The sequence below is a fragment of the Sapajus apella genome, unplaced genomic scaffold, assembly GCF_009761245.1.
Source record: "Sapajus apella isolate SASKATOON/1434 unplaced genomic scaffold, GSC_monkey_1.0 scaffold38, whole genome shotgun sequence".
In the NCBI taxonomy this organism is placed as follows: domain Eukaryota; kingdom Metazoa; phylum Chordata; class Mammalia; order Primates; family Cebidae; genus Sapajus; species Sapajus apella.
Window position 1 is genome coordinate 17,066,428 of NW_022436978.1, and position 16,941 is coordinate 17,083,368.

General features: G+C 51.7%; 2 protein-coding genes across 3 annotated transcripts; one reads left to right on the forward strand and one right to left on the reverse strand.

Annotated features, from left to right (window-relative positions):
- The first annotated feature begins 113 nt into the window (after nucleotides 1–113).
- THPO (thrombopoietin) lies at nucleotides 114–6,772 on the forward strand. Its single transcript, XM_032298390.1, is given in 12 exon segments — nucleotides 114–1,203; nucleotides 1,205–1,230; nucleotides 1,232–1,300; nucleotides 2,886–3,043; nucleotides 3,272–3,399; nucleotides 3,684–3,770; nucleotides 5,730–5,897; nucleotides 6,120–6,200; nucleotides 6,316–6,433; nucleotides 6,436–6,545; nucleotides 6,547–6,621; nucleotides 6,624–6,772. Coding segments are annotated over 12 exon segments (1,317 nt in total). The 5' UTR covers nucleotides 114–1,026; the 3' UTR covers nucleotides 6,744–6,772.
- A 3,552-nt stretch (nucleotides 6,773–10,324) lies between these two features.
- On the reverse strand, nucleotides 10,325–16,016 carry POLR2H (RNA polymerase II subunit H). 2 transcript variants are annotated; one of them, XM_032298413.1, is made up of 5 exons: nucleotides 15,311–16,013; nucleotides 13,652–13,735; nucleotides 13,477–13,570; nucleotides 12,240–12,323; nucleotides 10,325–10,740 (listed from the first exon to the last, which is right to left on the reverse strand). In XM_032298413.1, exons 2-5 carry the CDS (start codon nucleotides 13,698–13,700, stop codon nucleotides 10,623–10,625), a joined length of 345 nt encoding a protein of 114 aa, XP_032154304.1. In that variant the 5' UTR covers nucleotides 13,701–13,735; nucleotides 15,311–16,013; the 3' UTR covers nucleotides 10,325–10,622. The 2 variants fall into 2 exon arrangements, with proteins under 2 accessions (XP_032154304.1, XP_032154303.1); XM_032298412.1 differs by having other exon boundaries at nucleotides 10,326–10,740; nucleotides 15,320–16,016.
- Between the last annotated feature and the right edge of the window lie 925 nt (nucleotides 16,017–16,941).

Below are 16,941 nucleotides of genomic sequence, written 5' to 3' on the forward strand. Positions count from 1 at the left end.
CAGACCCATTCCAATGTCCCCTCTTGCTTTCTCACCCCCTTCCTTCGCCCAAGGGACCCTCTGCCTCTCCAGCCCACTCCCAACCTCCTTTATCTTGGTTCCGTTGTGGCGCCTGCCTCCTTGTCCCTCCCGCCCGCACACACCCACCGTCTTCCCAGGCGTCCCAGCACCCTCCTTCCTAATCTTGGGAGACATCTCGTCTGGCTGAGCGGGAAAATTCCAGGATCTAGGCCACACTTCTCAGCAGGCATGCCCATCCTTGGCGAGGGAGAGAGCCTGAGGAAGTTCTGGGGGGCGGGGGATGATGGGAACAAGGTCAGGCCAGGAAGCCCCTGAGGACAGAGACTGTGGGGAGACTAGGACTGCGCAAAGGAGCTGGAGCTAGGGCCAAAGGAAAAGGGGGGCCAGCAGGGAGGTATTTGCTGGGGGGAGGTCCAGCAGCTGTCTTTCCTAAGACAGGGCCACATGGGCCTGGTTATTCCTCTTGTCACGTGTGGAACGGTAGGAGATGGAAGGGAGACAGAACAGGCAAAGGAGGGCCTGGGCACAGCGGTCTGTGTGTGTAGCCGTCCAAGCCACTGGACCCCAGCACCTAAGCCAAGGCTTAACCAGTGCACGCGTGCACACGCACACTTGCCCCACATCTGACAGTCCTCCTGACCCATCCAAACCCTTTCCCCATAACACCACCCCGTAACAGGAGATTTCTCTCTTATAGGCAATATCCTTATTCCCTCTTGGAAAGTGGGAATGACAAGACAGGACTCCCTAGGGGGTTACAGAAAGAAAAGCAGAAAAGCAAGTGTCTTATTGCATTTCAGCCGCAGGTGTAATGTCCAGGGAAACGAAATTTGGATAGCCAGGAATTGAAAAGTGCCCCAATCTAAAACAAGACCTCTGTGCCTCTTCCCCAGTGATGCAAATGTCCTGCCAGATTCCTCCTGGGAAAAAAAAAAAAAAAAAAAAAAACCTCTGCTCCTGTCCCTTTCCAGGTCCCAGGTTGCCCATCTCCATCTCCAGGAAAAGATGGATCCCCCTATCCAGATCTTCTCTGTGGTGTATGTGGGTGGAGGAGTGGACCCTGGTCCAGGCAGGGGCTCCAGGGAAGAGAAGGCGTCACTTCCGGGGTCCTTCGCCAGTGTCTGGTGGCTCCCTCCTCTGATTGGGCAGAGGTGGCCCAGGCAGGCCTGTGACCTGCTGCTGTTGGAGGGGCTGTACCCCACCGCCACATCTTCCTACCCATCTGCTCCCCAGAGTGTGGCCTACTGTGCACCTGGGTCCTTGAGCCCCGCTCCACCTGGTGAGTGGCAAGCAGCGTGTGGGGTTATGTGACGGTAGAGAGGACAGCAAAGAGAAATGGGCTCCCAGCTGGGGGAGGGGCAGGCAAACTGGAACCTACAGGCACTGACCTTTGTCAAGAAGAGTGTAGCCTTCCCAGAATGGGAGGAGCAGGGCAGAGCAGGGGTAGGGGGTGGGGTGCTGGTTTCTGAGGGACTGATCACTTACTTGGTGGAATACAGCACAGCCCTGGCTGGCCCTAAGGAAAGGCGACAAGAGCCCAGGGAGAAAATAAGAGAGGGAGGTACACTTAGGGCTTAGCGAACACAGCACTAAGGTGGACACAGCCCCAGTCCCCATTCCCAGCTGGTCATTCCTTGTTAGCTTAAGGTTCTGAATCCCCGGGTGGGGAAGCTGGGCCGGGCAAGCCAGGGCGCAAGGAGAGGGTAATGGGAGGGGGGCCCACGCATGTTGACAGACCTACAGGAAATCCCAATATTGAATCAGGTGCAAGCCTCTTTGCACAACTTGTGAAAGGAGGAGGAAGCCATGTGGGGGGTCCTGTGAAGGAACCGGAAGGGGTCTGCTGAGGGGGCAGGGAGGTGGGTGCGAGCTAGGAGACAGATATGTTGGGGGGCACCTAAGGCAAGGTCAGCCCCTAAGGTGGGATCACCCAGCAGGTGCCCGTTCCTGGGCAGGTGGCCTCAGGAAGGAAGTCCCAGGACTGTTGTTAGCCCATCTCTTGGCCTCAGATAACGGAGTTTTTCAGGACTTAGAAAAGCTCCAGAGGCTTTTATGTGGAGGGGTAGAAAGGGAAGAAAGGAGAGGTTAATTTCTCCCATACCACCTTTTAATCCTGACTCCAGTGGTCCCACTCACAGCTTTGTGCAGTTCCCTGCCCAACCCCGTGCCCCACCGCAGAAGTTACCCGTCCACACATTGTACGTGTTTGCCAGCTCCTCGCCCAGGCCCCATGCCCCATTTTTCACTCCCTTCTCCCTGCTAAAGCCACAGTGCTTTCATTCTCTATCGCCATCCCAGATTTTCTCTGACCTAACAACCAAGGTTGCTCAGCATTTAAGGCCAATTAAGATGTGTGTATACATACCATGTCCTGCTGTTCTCAGCAGGGGTAGGTGGGACCAAATCCACGTCAGATTCACTGAGGAGCCCGGAGTTTCATTCTTGTTGCCCAGGCTGGAGTGCAATGGCACCATCTCGGCTCACTGCAACTTCCACCTCCCAGGTACAAGCAATTCTCCTGTCTCAGCCTCCCAAGTAGCTCGGATTACAGGCATGCACCACCACGCCCGGCTAATTTTTTTGTATTTAGTAGAGACAGGGTTGCACCATGTTAGTCAGGCTGGTCTGGAACTCCTGACCTCAGGTGATCTACCTGCCTCGGCCTCCCACAGTGCTGGGATTACAGGTGTGCACCACCACGCCTGGCCCACCATATGCTTTCATCACAAGAAAATGTGAGAGAAGTCAGAGTTTCGGCAGTTCCAGGCTGGCCAGCATCTCAAGCCTCCCAAGCTTCTGTTCCCCCTTGCAGGCAGTCTCTTCCTGAAACTCAGTTAAATGGTCACTCTTCTTGCCGCTTGCAGGATAGAGTCCTCTTCCTCGGCCCACCTTTGCCCCACCCTACTCTGCCCAGAAGTGTAAGAGTCCAAGCCGCCTCCATGGCCCCAGGAAGGATTTGGGGGAGAGGCCCCAAACAGGGAGCCATGCCAGCCATACACCCTGGCCAGAATGGAGCTGACTGGTAAGACCACACTTGAGGGGCTAGGGCCAAAAGGAAACATGGGAGGAAGGGAGAGAGAAAGGAGACACGCTGCAGGGGCAGGGAGCAGAGGGACTCAGTCTCCCAAAAATAAGGGGTCTGAGAAGTGGATTCCCTGGATTTCAGGTCTGGGTGCTGAATGGGAGCTCCTGAAATACCAGCTGAAAGTGATTTCCTCCTTATCTTCCAACCTCACCTCTCCTCATCTAGAACTGCTCCTTGTGACCATGCTTCTCCTAACTGCAAGGCTAACTCTGTCCAGCCCGGCTCCTCCCGCCTGTGACCCCCGAGTCCTCAGTAAACTGCTTCGTGACTCCCATGTCCTTCACAGCAGACTGGTGAGAACTCCCAACATAATCCCCTTTATCCACGTAAGTGGTAAGACGCCCTCACTCCCCAGAAGACACCATCACCTCCTAATTCCTTGACCCAATGACTGTTCTTCCCATATTGTCACCACCTACTGATCACACTCCCTGACAAGGATTATACTTTGCAACAGAGCCCTCATTTAAAAGCTGTTGTCTAGACATAGTAGTTGTGGAGGACTGTCCTGCTCATGAGACTCCCATATCCCTCTCTATTTCAGCTTCCTTCTTCCCCCGCCCATCTTTTTCAACAGAGCCAGTGCCCAGACGTTAGCCCTTTGCCCACACCTGTCCTGCTGCCTACTGTGGACTTTAGCTTGGGAGAGTGGAAAACCCAGACAGTAAGAAAGCCGTCCCTAACCTTGGCTTCCCTGAGTCCTGACTTCAGTCTCCTGCTGCTTCCCATGGATTCTCCAAAACTCTTGAGCTTTTTAAAAACAGCTCACCTTCAGCTTGGCCACCTTAACCCAATCTACACTCACCTATGATGATATTCTGTGGATAAGATGAGGGACTGCAGGTTTAATATGTTAATGGATTTAAAGCTGAACACCTTGAAAAGCTGGAGAGAAATCTCTCACGGCCATGACTTTGACCTATTCCCGTTCAATCTTCTTCACTTGTCATGAAGAAGCAAGACTCCTCTGTCATCCACAGATGACACAAAGCTGGGGAGTACCACTACAGTAACGAAAGACTGAATCAAGGTTCCAGCCACTGAAAGACTAGGTCAAAAACAAGGTGAGGTAACAGAGATGTAAAATTCTACATGTGTACATTAATGAGCCAAGTCCTATTCCAGCTTTCAGGCCACAGTGCCCTGCTTCCATCGTTTAAACTTCTGGCCCTAGCACTTCCTGTGAAAAGGATCTCGGAGCATTGACCCCAAACTTAGCATGTAACATTACTGAAGCAGCTATTCCTAAAGCTACTAATTTTTGTCTGTTCGATGGTTAGCATCCCCATTGTGGAAATGCTTCTAGAGAACTCTGAGCGGATTACACTTAAATATACTGGCCTGAACACTGGACATCCCCCTGAAGATACGTGCTAATTTATTAAGAGGAAACATATTAAACTAACATGTGTCCAGAAAGAAGCAGCCTGAACAGTAAGACTAGAAACATGTTTTATGAGGAATAGTTTAAAAAACTAAAATCTATCCTCAAGAGCCCTACATCCTTTCTTCTCAGGACTGGGTCAGGGGAGAAGGGCAGGTCCTACACGTCCCTTGTAATCCTTTCTTTTCTGTTTTTCTTTTCTTTTTTTTTTTTTTTTTTTGGGAGACAGAGCCTTGCTCTGTCGCCCAGGCTGGAGTGCAGTGGCGCAATCTCAGCTTACTGCAACCTCCACCTCCCAGGTTCAAGCGATTCTCCTGCTTCAGCCTCCCGAGTAGCTGGGATTACAGGCATGCGCCACCACGCCCAGCTAATTTTGTATTTTTAGTAGAGACAGAGTTTCTCCATGTTGGTCAGGCTGGTCTCAAACTCCCAACCTCAGGTCATTCACCCACCTTGGCCTCCCAAAGTGCTGGGATTACAGGCATGAGCCACCGTGCCCGGCCAGTCCTTTCTTTTCATCTTTATGATCATTATGATAGCGTCTCATATCTACATTTAGAGTTGTTTTATTATTATTAATTATTATTATTATTATTATTATTATTTGAGATGGAGTCTCACTGTATCCTCCAGGCTGGAGTGCAATGGCGTAATCTTGGTTTACTGCAACCTCTGCCTCCTGGGTTCAAGTGATTTTCCTGCCTCAGCCTCCTGAGTAACTGGGATTACAGATGCCTGCCACCACACCCAGCTAATGTTTGTATTTTTAATAGAGACGGGGTTTCACCATGTTGGCTGGGCTGGTCTAAAACTTCTGACCTCAGGTGATCCACCCACCTCAGCCTCCCAAAGTGCTGGGATTATAGGCGTGAACCACCATGCCCAGCCTTCATTCAGTTTAAAAAGCATTTGGTCCTAAGGTTTTACAGCAGAAAAAGTAGATTTGCAGCACTAGAACCAAGAGGTAAAAGCTATAACAGGGCAGATTTCAGCAACGTAAGAAAACATGGATCTCTTCTCAATGAAGTCCACTGGATCCGCGGACACTGGAGTTTTTGAAGCAGAGGCTGCTGACCAACTGTCGGGAGACTGTGAAGGAATTCCTGCGCTGGGTGGGACCCTGGTCCGGTCCAGGTCTCAGCCCGTATGATTCACTCTGCTGGCTCCTCCTACAGGCCCCCACCCGCTGTTAATGTGCCCTTTGAAGCAGTACACTTCTCTCTTGCATCTCTTTCTCAGGAGCAGACCAAGGCACAGGACATTCTGGGAGCTGTGACCCTCCTGCTGGAGGGCGTGATGGCAGCACGGAGACAACTGGGACCCACTTGCCTCTCATCCCTCCTGGGGCAGCTTTCTGGACAAGTCCGTCTCCTCCTTGGGGCCCTCCAGGGCCTCCTTGGAACCCAGGTAAGTCCCCAGTCAATGTTCCTTTCTGACTCAGTTCCCCTAGAAGGCCTGGGGGAAGAAGCAGTCTTCCAGGGGGCTCAAGGCCAGAGGAGCTGGTCTCCTGAGAGTGCTCCCTGCCAGCCACAACTCCCGGGTGCTGCTATCCTGCCTTTCCTACTGAAGACAAGGGAGGCCTGAGATCGGGCCCTGGTCTCTGGCCTCAGGGCCATTCTCTGCCCTCAGCTTCCTCCACAGGGAAGGACCACAGCTAACAAGGATCCCAATGACATCTTCCTGAGCTTCCAACACCTACTCCGAGGAAAGGTGCGTTTCCTGCTGTTTGTAGGACGGCCCACCCTCTGCGCAGGCGGGCCCCACCCACCACAGCTGTCCCAAGCAGAACCTCTCCAGTCCTCACACTGAACGAGCTCCCACACAGGACTTCTGGATTGTTGGAGACAAACTTCACTGCCTCGGCCAGAACTACTGGCTCTGGGCTCCTGAAGCAGCAGCTGGGATTCAGAGCCAGGATTCCTGGTCTCCTGAACCAAACCTCCAGTCCCTGGACCACAACCCCAGGTACCTGAACAGGACACACCAGCTCTTGAATGGAACTCGTGGACTCTTTCCTGGACCCTCACGCAGGACCCTAGGAGCCCTGGACCTGTCCCCCAGGAACATCAGACACAGGCTCCCTGCCACCCAACCTCCAGCCTAGATATTCTCCTTCCCCAACCCATCCCGCTGTACTGGGCAGCACACATTCTTCCCTCTTTCACCCACCTTGCCCACCCCTGCCATCCAGCTCCACCCCCTGCCTTCCTGACCCTTCTGCTCCTACGCCCACCCCTATCAGCCCTGTTCTAAACACATTCCACACCCACTCCCAGAATCTGTCTCAGGAAGGGTAAGGTTCTCAGGCACTGCTGATGTCAGCATTGTCTCATGTACAGCTCCCTTCCCCTAGGGGAGCCCCTGGAGGACAACTGAATGAGATTTTCTACTTTCTCCTGAAGCCTGAAGCCCTGGGAAAGGGGGTACACAGGACTGAAAAAGGATCATTTTTCATTGTACATTAGAAACCTTCAGATTTTTTTTTGTTTTTTAGATGGAGTCTCACTCCGTCACTCAGGCTGGAGCGCAATGGCATGGTCTCTGCTCACTGCAACCTCCACTTCCGAGGTTCAAGCGACTCTCCTGCCTCAGCCTCCTGAGTAGCTGGGACTACAGGCATGCGCCACCACGCCTGGGTAATGTTTGTATTTTTGGTAGAGACAGGGTTTCACTGTTGGCCAGGCTGGTCTCAAACTCCTGACCTGAGGCGATCCACCTGCCTCGCCTTCCAAAGTGCTGGGATCACAGGCGTGCGCCACCACGCCCGGCCTCCGAAGCTATTTTTTAAAGCTATCAACAATATTCATCAGAGCAGCTAGATCTTTGGTCTGTTTTCTGCAGAAATTTGCAACTCACTGCTTCTCTATATGCTCTTTTTCTATGATAATTCTGCAAAGGCCTGGGCTGGCCTGGCATTTGAACAGAGGGAGGGACTAACCTTGCGTCAAAAAACAGAGAAAGCGTAGTTTCCTTTGCTTCAAGTTTAAGGCCTTCCAACGCCCCCATCCCTTTACTATCATTCTCAGTGGGACTCTGACCCCATATTCTTAACAGACCTTGACTCTGGAGAAATGAATAGGCTGTCTCTCAGAAAGCCTGTCCCTATACAATAGACAAAAGTAAGCCTGTATAAGGAATAAATGAGAGCACCCGAAAGCTCCCTAAAAAGCAAGGGAAAGATGTTCTTCAAGGGTGGCGATAGATCCCCCTCACCCTCCCGCCCCCAACAAAAAAGCTAACAGGAAGCCTTGGAGAGCCTCACACCCCAGGTAAGGCTGTGCAGACAGTTCAGTAAAGACAGGACCTGGATATGCCAGCTGAGCAAACAGCCAGAGCTTTGGCAGCTCAGCAGGAGGCTTTGCCAGGCATGGATGCCTGCCTCCCTCCTGTGGAGGTCAGGGGGAAGTGCAGGAAGTGGCACGAGTCAGGCTCCTTGAGCTCCCGCAGCAGGAGAACAAGCCCAAGCGCAGTGCAAGTGGAAGGCTCACTTCCCAGTTCCCACAAGTGCACCTAAAAAGCAGCCCTGTGTGACCACCAGGAACTCCTCCAGGGGTTCTCTACAAAAGGAGTCAGGCTTATGGGGCTTCGCAAATAAGTGCTGCCTTGGTGCTCAGGAAAAGGAGGTTTATGTTGCACAAAAACACACACTCCAATGCAAAAGTCAACCTGCTGCCTCTAGAGGTTCCCGCAGGAAAACTAGCGGAAGCTTCTTCCTCTCCCCCACCCCAGAGGAAGGAGAGGCTACCACAGTGGTAGAGGAGCCAGGAACCCAGAAACCCAAACACTGCCACAAATACCCCAGGGTCACCAAAGCATTCCAAAGCAGTGGAATGAAAGGCAATGTGCCAGGAACCTTGTGTACCTTACCTTTCGTAACTTTTACACAACTCTAAGGCAGGTGTTAACTTTTCTATTTTAGAGATGAGGAAACTGAGGCTCAGAGAAGCCAGGTGAGTTATCAGTGGTACCACAGCCTGCAGGCAAGAGAAGAGGCACCCTAGTCTGACCTTACTCTAGGGTCCATACCCTCCCCATTGAATGATTCTATTTACTGGGAAAGACATCCAAGTCCTTAGGGAGTAGATACATCTGAGGAGAAAACCAATGTTTTTAGTGGAGGTGACCAATTTAGACATCTTCCCATGTCCCACTCTCCCTTCGAGGACAGAACAGTTTCCACAGAGAAGGAATCAACAAATGCACAGAGCTCACAAATGTTGTCCAAATCTCGAATAGTGTCCGTTTCTACATGGGAGAGAATTCGTTCATCCACACTGCAAATTCTAGAATGTAGTCACGGGAACTTAAGCGGAAACTGTAACTTACTGACATACGGAGCTAGGGTAAATGTAACAATCAAATGAAACACTTCATAGCACACTGAAGTGCCAGCACCTGGGACAGGATACACCCATGGCACCAGACAAGATGGGTTCTTAGCACAGAAGAATGACAGACAGGAATCGCAAACTGCAAATGTTGCCAGAAACTTCCAGGCATCTAGTATTGGCATTTCACTCACTCCAGTTGTGGGCAAATGCAAATCACTCGTGGGCTTCTCTAGTATGAACTTACCTGCCCCTGTTACGTACGAATCTAACCCATTCCCAAATCAGTCTGGTTGGTCCCATCCCTTCTTCCCACTAACACAAAAAACCCTTACAACCAGAACACTCCTATCCCCATTCAGTGTTATACCAGTTCTCTTCCTTCTGCTACCCCAGGACCGCCAGGACAGTCTGTGATAACCTACACACTATTATAGGTAATCTGTTTCTCTCACTCTAATTTAAATATGTCCTTCTCCAACCCACAAAAAAACCCCATCTCATGGAAAGGTTCCAGGATTTCATAAAAATTCATCCCAACCCCCAGTACATCTACTCCCCCTATTCCACCCAAAGTAAGGTAAAAGAAACACCTCTTCCTCCTCCCTGCTGAGGCCATTCATTTTCAACCCATTTCCCTAAATACTATTTCTAACACCTCATGTAAAGACTTGAAAATGATGGGGAAGGAAATACCCCAGGTATCCCAGCAGGGGGACCAGCTCTCAGGCAAAGCCAGATCAAACAGACAGCTGTTTAATACACACGGAACCTTGTCAGGTTGTTAGCCCTAAACTTCCTAGGGGAAAACAGAATCCCACGTGCTTTCCTAGAGACCTGTAATGCCAAGCAGAGGAGCCAGCTCACATGCTGGAGTCCTTATCATCATAGCCATTTCCTTAATACTTTTTCTTCCCCAACTCCTAAGTTGGTGACTGTAGTCGGGCTGCTACATTGTCCTGGCACTGGCCCTGCCTCTGGCCTGCCAACTTCATTGGTATTGCTGCCCCGTCCACTTCCACTTACCCTCCCTCCCAGGTCACCACTGGAATGTGGAGCAGAGAGCCAGCTCCTCCACCCGCCTCCAAAAGCACCAAGTCGTCTCCTCCGACTCTTCAGAGTCATTCCCCATGCCAGTAGCTAAAAGCCTCTACCCAAAGCTTCCACAAAAATAATGAACATTTCTAGACTATGCAAGTGACTCATTCAAGTCAACGTGAACTGACTCTCTAAGAGACTGGAAGTGTTGGAAGGACACGAGCAGGGCTCCTTGCCAATTCAAACTTCTGTGCCAAATGGGTGGTATCTTCTGAGCCTGGGGTGCCCTCAGGAGCCAAAAGCACAACACTCCCTCTCCCAGACAGAAAACCACATTGGAGGATAAACGTTGGGAACAGTCAGCCAGGAGACTGGGATAACCCTGAACCCAGATACCAAAAGGCTGGAATAGATCCTACAATGCCAAGTGAGCAGCTGGCTGCGGGCCAGAAACAGTGCACCACAGATAAATTGGAAAAAATGATTTTACAGTAAACGAACTTTTTACAAAAAGGGGAGGGGCAGTCTGAAAAAGTAACGTTTGATTTAAAAATCATATACACCAAGCTTCCGATTGATTTTAAGCTCTCCCAGTGTCTTTCACAGGCGAGTGAGTTTCTAACTGATGCAGGCCAGTTAAAGATGCAGCCACAGTGGACAGGGAGCCAGCCTCTCCTCAACAGGTGAACAGGAGCAGCTGCAACTCAGGCTGGAACGATGTCCAGGACCTGTGTGACGTGGCAGCAGGGCTGGCTTCCGGCGACGTTCAGAAGGCCAGCTTCTTCATCAGCAGATACACTCTGGAATCCACCTCAAATCCATGCAGGTTGTTGGCATCCCCCTGCAGCCTCATGAGCAGGCCCCCATAGGACACGTAGGCAGAGCTGAAACAGAAGGCCCCATGCCATGAGTCTGCAACAGCTACTACTCAGCAGCTCTCCGTCAGCCTAACAAAGAGAAGAGCATCTTTCTACTGTTTTGTAACTGGGAACCAAAATTCTGACAAAGATGAATGCACAGATATGTTCAAGGCATTGTTGTTTTTTTCTGTGGGACAGAGTTTCTCTCTTGTTGACCAGGCTGGAGTGCAATGGCCCGATCTTGGCTCATCGCAACCTCTGCCTCCCGGTTTCAAGCGATTCTCCTGCCTCAGCCTCCTGAGTAGCTGGGATTACAGGCACACACCACCACACCTGGCTAATTTTGTATTTTTAGTAGAGACGGGGTTTCTCCAGGTTGGTCAGGCTGCTCTCAAACACTCAACCGCAGGTGATCCACCCGCCTCTGCCTCCCAGAGTGCTGGGATTATAGGCGTCAGCCACTGCACCCAGCCAGCGTTGTTCTTTATATTAGCAAAGGCGAAAAACACCTATATGCCCCAAATCAGGGGAATGGGATCCACTTACTGAAATGTTATCTAACTATTAAAATGTTTAAGAAAGCTTTACACTAACATGGGGAAACATTTTCTTTTTTTTTTTTTTTTTTGAGACGGAGTCTCTCACTGTCTCCCGGGCTGGGGTGCAATGGCGCAAGATCTCAGCTCACTACAACCTCCGCCTCCTGGGTTCAAGCACCTGTCCTGCCTCAGCCTCCCAAGTACCTGGATTACAGGCGCCTGCCACTATGCCTGGCTAATTTTCTGTATTTTTTTTAGTAGAGACGGGGTTTCACTATGTTGGCCAGGCTGGTCTCAAACTCCTGACCTGGTGATCCACCCACCTCGGCCTTGCAAAGTGTTGGGATTACAGGCGTGAGCCACTGCACCCGGCCGAAACATGTTTTACATAATGTTAAGCAAAAAGAGCAGAAGAAAAGGTAATAAACACCACAGTCTCAAAGGAAAAAAATAGACGTTAAGAACACTAAGATATAAAAAAAATTAATTAATTAATTAAAAAGATGAAAGGAAAAAAAGAACACTGGATATGCAAAAAAGTCTATGTAAAAGGTTCTCTCTGGGTATGGAATTACAGGGTTTTTTTTTTCTTCTTCACGTTACTCTTCCGCATTTCAAATTACTTACAAACAGCACATATTGTTTTAATAAGATTTTAAGGAAAAGACACACACACACACACACACACACACACGGCCTAATAGTATCATCACTTAATGCTGCATTTGGTTCCCGGGCAAGCAAGTCTCCTCTGTACTTTAACAGTGAGATCACCAGTTTCTGTTCTGGACCACTGGGCCAGGAGGGCCTGACAAAGGGCAGTCTACAATTCAGACTGGAAAGTGTTCCCAGAACCGTTTCTTTCTAGTTCCCACCTATGTCTGAGGTGCCTGGGGAGAAGGACCCAACGGAGGAAGCAGGAGCATAACTCGAAGTCTCAGAACAGGGAGGGGAAAGCAATCCTCACAAGGTCATGTAACTTACAGGCGTGTTGCCGCTTCAGTGGAAGTCTCGTCTCCCTCAATCCTGTATACTTTCCCATACATTACGTACTCAAACTGGTCAGCCCTACGGAGCAAGAGTAGCAAAGTTATTCTTAACAGTAATTAACAATATAAAAGATGCCATTTAAAAATGGCAACTGGTAACTCCATGCCAGCATTTTAACAACAGGCACATTACAAACATGACGCCATTGAGTCCTCACGGCAGCTCCGTGAGCTAGGCACGACCATCTCCAGCTTACTGACGAGGACACAGGATGAAGGAGATTAAGGTTACTCAGCAAGTAAGTGGTAGAGCTCAGAAATGAACTCAAGCGGGCTGCCAAGGCCTTTCCATCATACCAAGCTCCCTTCCAAGACACAAGACCCACAGAGCGGTCATCTCCTTAGCCTTCAAAAGGCTACAGCTCACAAGCATGTAATCACTGTTATAAATACCTGGTTGTTTGAAATTTTTTCTTTATCTTTTTTTTGAGACAGGGTCTTGCTCTGTTGCCCAGGCTGGAGTGCAGTAGCATGATCATGGCTCACTGCAGCCTCAACCTCCCTGGCTCAGGTAATCCTCTCGCCTTGGCTTCCCACGTAGCTGGAACTATAGGCACGTGTCACCCTGGTCAGTTTTTTTTTTTTTTTTTTTTTTTTTTTTGTAGCAGTGAGGTTTCACTATGTTGCTCAGGTTGGTCTTGAACTCCTGGACTCAAGAAATCCTCCTGCCTCAGCCTCCCAAAGTGCTTGAATTACATGTGTGAGCCATAGTACCTGGTCTGTTTGAATTCTTAAGTGTAGAAATTTCCTTAAGGTTACTCAGATTCTGCTAATCATTATTTATTCCAGGAATTAAAGAAGAGTCTTTCTTTTTTTTTTTTTTTTAGAGACAGAGTCTCGTTCTGTTGCCCAGCCTGGAACGCAGTAGTCCAGTCTCTGCTCACTGCAACCTCCACTTCCTGGGTTCAAGCAATTCTCCTGCCTCAGCTTCCTGAGAAGCTGGGACTATGCAGTGCCCGCCATCATGCCCAGTTAATTTTTTGTATTTTAGTAGAGACATGGTTTCACCGTGTTGCCCAGGCTGGTCTCGAACTCCTGACCTCATGATCCACCTCCCAAAGTGCTGGGATTACAGGCGTGAGCCACTGTGCCCGGCCAGAAGAGTCTTTCTTATCACTTATCTACTTAGTCCTCAGGGCATATTTCAAGTATTACCTTCTTCACTCCCTCACCTGGAAGGCCTGTCATCAGTGGGGTTATATTCACCATCATCCAGGGTACCATCTTCATACAAGGTACTAGCTATGACCAACCGGAACTTGTCACCTGAAAATAACAGCAATATCAGAGAGTGAAGAATAGCTGAAGTAGCAAAAAGCCTCATTATTGTCTGTGTTCAATACTTACCCAAGTCTACAGGGTAAATTTGAATGTTTACATCTAAGATGAGATCCATCTTGAAAGATTCACTCTCACAATGCAGCCGAGACACTGGGGAGAAGGAGAAAAAGGGTAACAGAGGCATTGCCAGGCCCAGGGCAGACCCTACAGTGTGGGATTGTATGCAACAGAATACTCAATCTAACCCAGCCTACATCCACTGGTCTCTCATCTGCTCTCAGAAATGCAGGCTCAATCAGACCCAGATATGCAAGGAGGAAATGAGGAGAAAAACTGTGGCACGTGAACATAATCCCCAGAAAACAACCAAAGATACTCCAGCAGCAAATAATACCCAGGTTCTAGGCCTGCCTGGATGGCTGAGAACCTGACTCTGGGCAAGTTATTAAATCATCCAAAGGTTTCCTCTTTCTGTGCTAGGAACTGTGCTGAAGGGGTTATCAAGATGTCTACTAACGGGCATCCATCTTGAAAAACATCTGAGTCTCCAGGCAAAGAAAGAGACACCAAAGAGAAAATTATTGATCAATGACAAAATAAAGAAATGTAGGCCAGGCGCAGTGGCTCACACCTGTCATCCCAGCACTTTGGGAGGTCAACGCAGGTGGATCACTGGAGGTCAGGAGTTGGAGACCAGCCTGGCCAACATGGTGAAACCCCATCTCTACCAAAAACACAAAAACTAGCTGGGTGTGGTGGCAGACACCTGTAATCCCAGCTACTTGGGAGGCTGAGGCAGGAGAATTGCTTGAACCCAGAGGGCAGAGTGCAGTGAGCCGAGATCACATCACTGCACTCCAGTCAGTGTGGGTGACAAAATGAGACTCCATCTCAAAAAAAAAAAAAAAAAAAAAAAAGGAGTCCTCATGAGGTGGGTGGTGCCTTCCCTGTTTTCCTCTGAGAGTTTGAGTAACTCACCCAAGGCTGCATAGCAAGTAATCTAACTTCAGAGTCTATATTCTTGTATCGCTCTCAGAATCTTTAGCGCTTTGCAAAGTCTTCTCTGAGTTAGAGTTAACTGCTTAGTATATACTTTTTTTTGGAGATGGAGTCTAGCTCTGCCGCCCAGGCTGCTCTGCCGCCCAGGCTGGAGTGTTGTGGCCCGATCTTGGCTCACCACAGCTTCAGCCTCCCGGGTTCAAGCGATTCTCCTGCCTCAGCCTACCAAGTAGCTGGGAGTAGCTGGGATTACAGGCGCGCCACCACCACACCCGGCTTATTTTTGTATTTTTTAGCAGAGACGGGGTTTCACCATGATGGCCAGGCAGGTCTCGAACTCCTGACCTCAAGTGATCCACCCACCTCAGCCTCCCAAAGTCCTGGGATTACAGGCGTGAGTCACCGCGCCCGGCAGAGGTCTCTTGAGAATAAGTAAAGCAAAGTGTGTATGAGCCGCACAAGACAGTGTCTAGCACAGAGTAGGCAGCGATTATAAAGATGCCCAGGAGTTTGCCAGCACTATGACAAAAGGCCATCCAGACACCCGGCACGGCATGCGTGAAGCCAGAGAGCTCCGGAGTCTCCGTTTTCTCATTCATAAAGTGTTTCCTGAGGGAGGTCCCTACATCAGGACCTGCTGGTAGGAGCAGGCCACAAGAGCTGGGTGGGCATGGGGCCCAGGGACATGTTCGCGAGGAGGTTAGCCTCTTCCTCCAAACCTGGTACCTTACTTACCTCGGTCAAATTTCTTGCCCTCTGGGTCAATATCCTTCACATCGAAAATATCCTCAAACAGGATGCCCGCCATCGCAAGTGGGCCGCGAGAGCAGCAGAAGGGGTGAACGCGCGACCACAGCTGGGAGTACACGCACCCCCTCGCGTGGAGAAGAGGGGAGATGAGCAAAAGCACCTCCAGACAGGCGGCAGCCAGACAAGAGCGGCGCATGCGCACAAACAAGCGGTAACGCGACCACTTCCGCCACAGCCTCCCTCTCGGGGCTACTTAACTTCCTCCCCGAAAGATTGCTTCCGAGAGGCTTCGGCATTGAGGGCGGGTCTCACGGCCAGGTGGCTCCGCCCAGGGCGGGGAAACAATAGGTCCGACCTCCCGCGGCTGTAGAGCGGGTTCTCCTGCTACGCTGGGGCTCTACTGCGCCCTCTTCAGTCTGGGTCCAGAAGACTGGAATGCGTGGGGGCCTAACCCAGGCAGGGACCTTGATCCTTGGCCCAGAGCGGCCAGGCCCTAGCCCGATCCCGCCGGTCCTCGTGCCCGCCGAGGGCACAGTGCGCTCCGAGGGCAGGTGGAGCAGAACCCCGCCCCAGAGGTGCCCAGCCCCTCCAGGAGGCACCGAGGACGCCGGGGCCGGCTGGACCCTTCTGGATGTAACCCGAGCCGGATCCGTCCAGTTTGGGAATTTGCCATGACGTCGCTATGGAGAAGTGGAAAGCCTGCATGGTCCCCTCCCCTCGTACTGCACCCCACGACACTGCCCTCTTCCCCCAGGCCAGGCTCTTCCCGCGCACCGCCCCTTCAGCCTGGGCCCCGCCCCCTGGGCACTCCCCCTCCAGCTTGGTACTGCGCGTTCCCCTTTACTGGACACGGATCCCCTCCGTACCCCTTCGGCCTGGCACTGCCCTCTCCTTGGATACCAGCTCTTCCCTCGCACTGGCCCTTCCTCCTGGGTGGTGGCTTCTCTCCCAGGGCCCCCCTCCCCGGGCACTGCCCCCGCCCCCCGAGCCCCGCCTCTGCCTCCCAAATGGCCCTTCCTCCTGGTACTGGCTCTCCCGCATCCTGTCCGCGTCCTGGGCGCCCTCGCTCCTCTCGCACTATCGCTCCGCTGCCCGTCCGCCCTGCGCGCGCTCCGCCCTCTTTGCTATCCTTCCCTGGCCCCTGACAGAGAACCCCGAGCACCAGCATACCGTTCCCCGAAAGCGGAGGGACGGCAGCAGCGACTCGGGTTCCTCCTTGGGCCCAGCCAGGGAGAAGCGACCTCTGCTCCCCACGCCCGCCTCCCGGGCGTGGACTCCCGGCCCCTGGAGCTGCCCTCCTCCGGCCTACCCCTTCCGGGGCCCTCCCAGCCTCCAGCCCCGCACACGCCGCAGGCCAGGCTGCTCCAGGTGCACGTCCCCGGGGGAGCCCGGGGAAAGGAAGGGGTGAGGAAGACGGCCCCGATCCGCTCCGAATCCTCCCGGCTTTGCTGCTCAGCCCTGACAGGCCTGTCCGGGCCGCTCGTCCCCTCGGACGGGTGAGGGGAGGCGGCTCCTAACCGGCTGACCCGGAGGCGTCCGATGTAGAGCGCTCCGCACCCCCAGCCCCGAGCCCTGCGGAGCTCCGGCATCTGCAGCCCCTCCTGCCC

What these genes read in the sequence shown, in the direction of transcription:
- POLR2H (XM_032298412.1), bottom strand. Translation starts at nt 15,530, where the DNA reads ATGCGCCGCTCTTGTCTGGCTGCCGCCTGTCTGGAGGTGCTTTTGCTC. An exon ending in GGGCAAGAAATTTGACCGAG is followed by an intron (nt 13,736 to 15,319) that starts GTAAGTAAGGTA and finishes CCTTCTCCCCAG; the next exon opens with TGTCTCGGCTGCATTGTGAG. An exon ending in AATTTACCCTGTAGACTTGG is followed by an intron (nt 13,571 to 13,651) that starts GTAAGTATTGAA and finishes TGTTATTTTCAG; the next exon opens with GTGACAAGTTCCGGTTGGTC.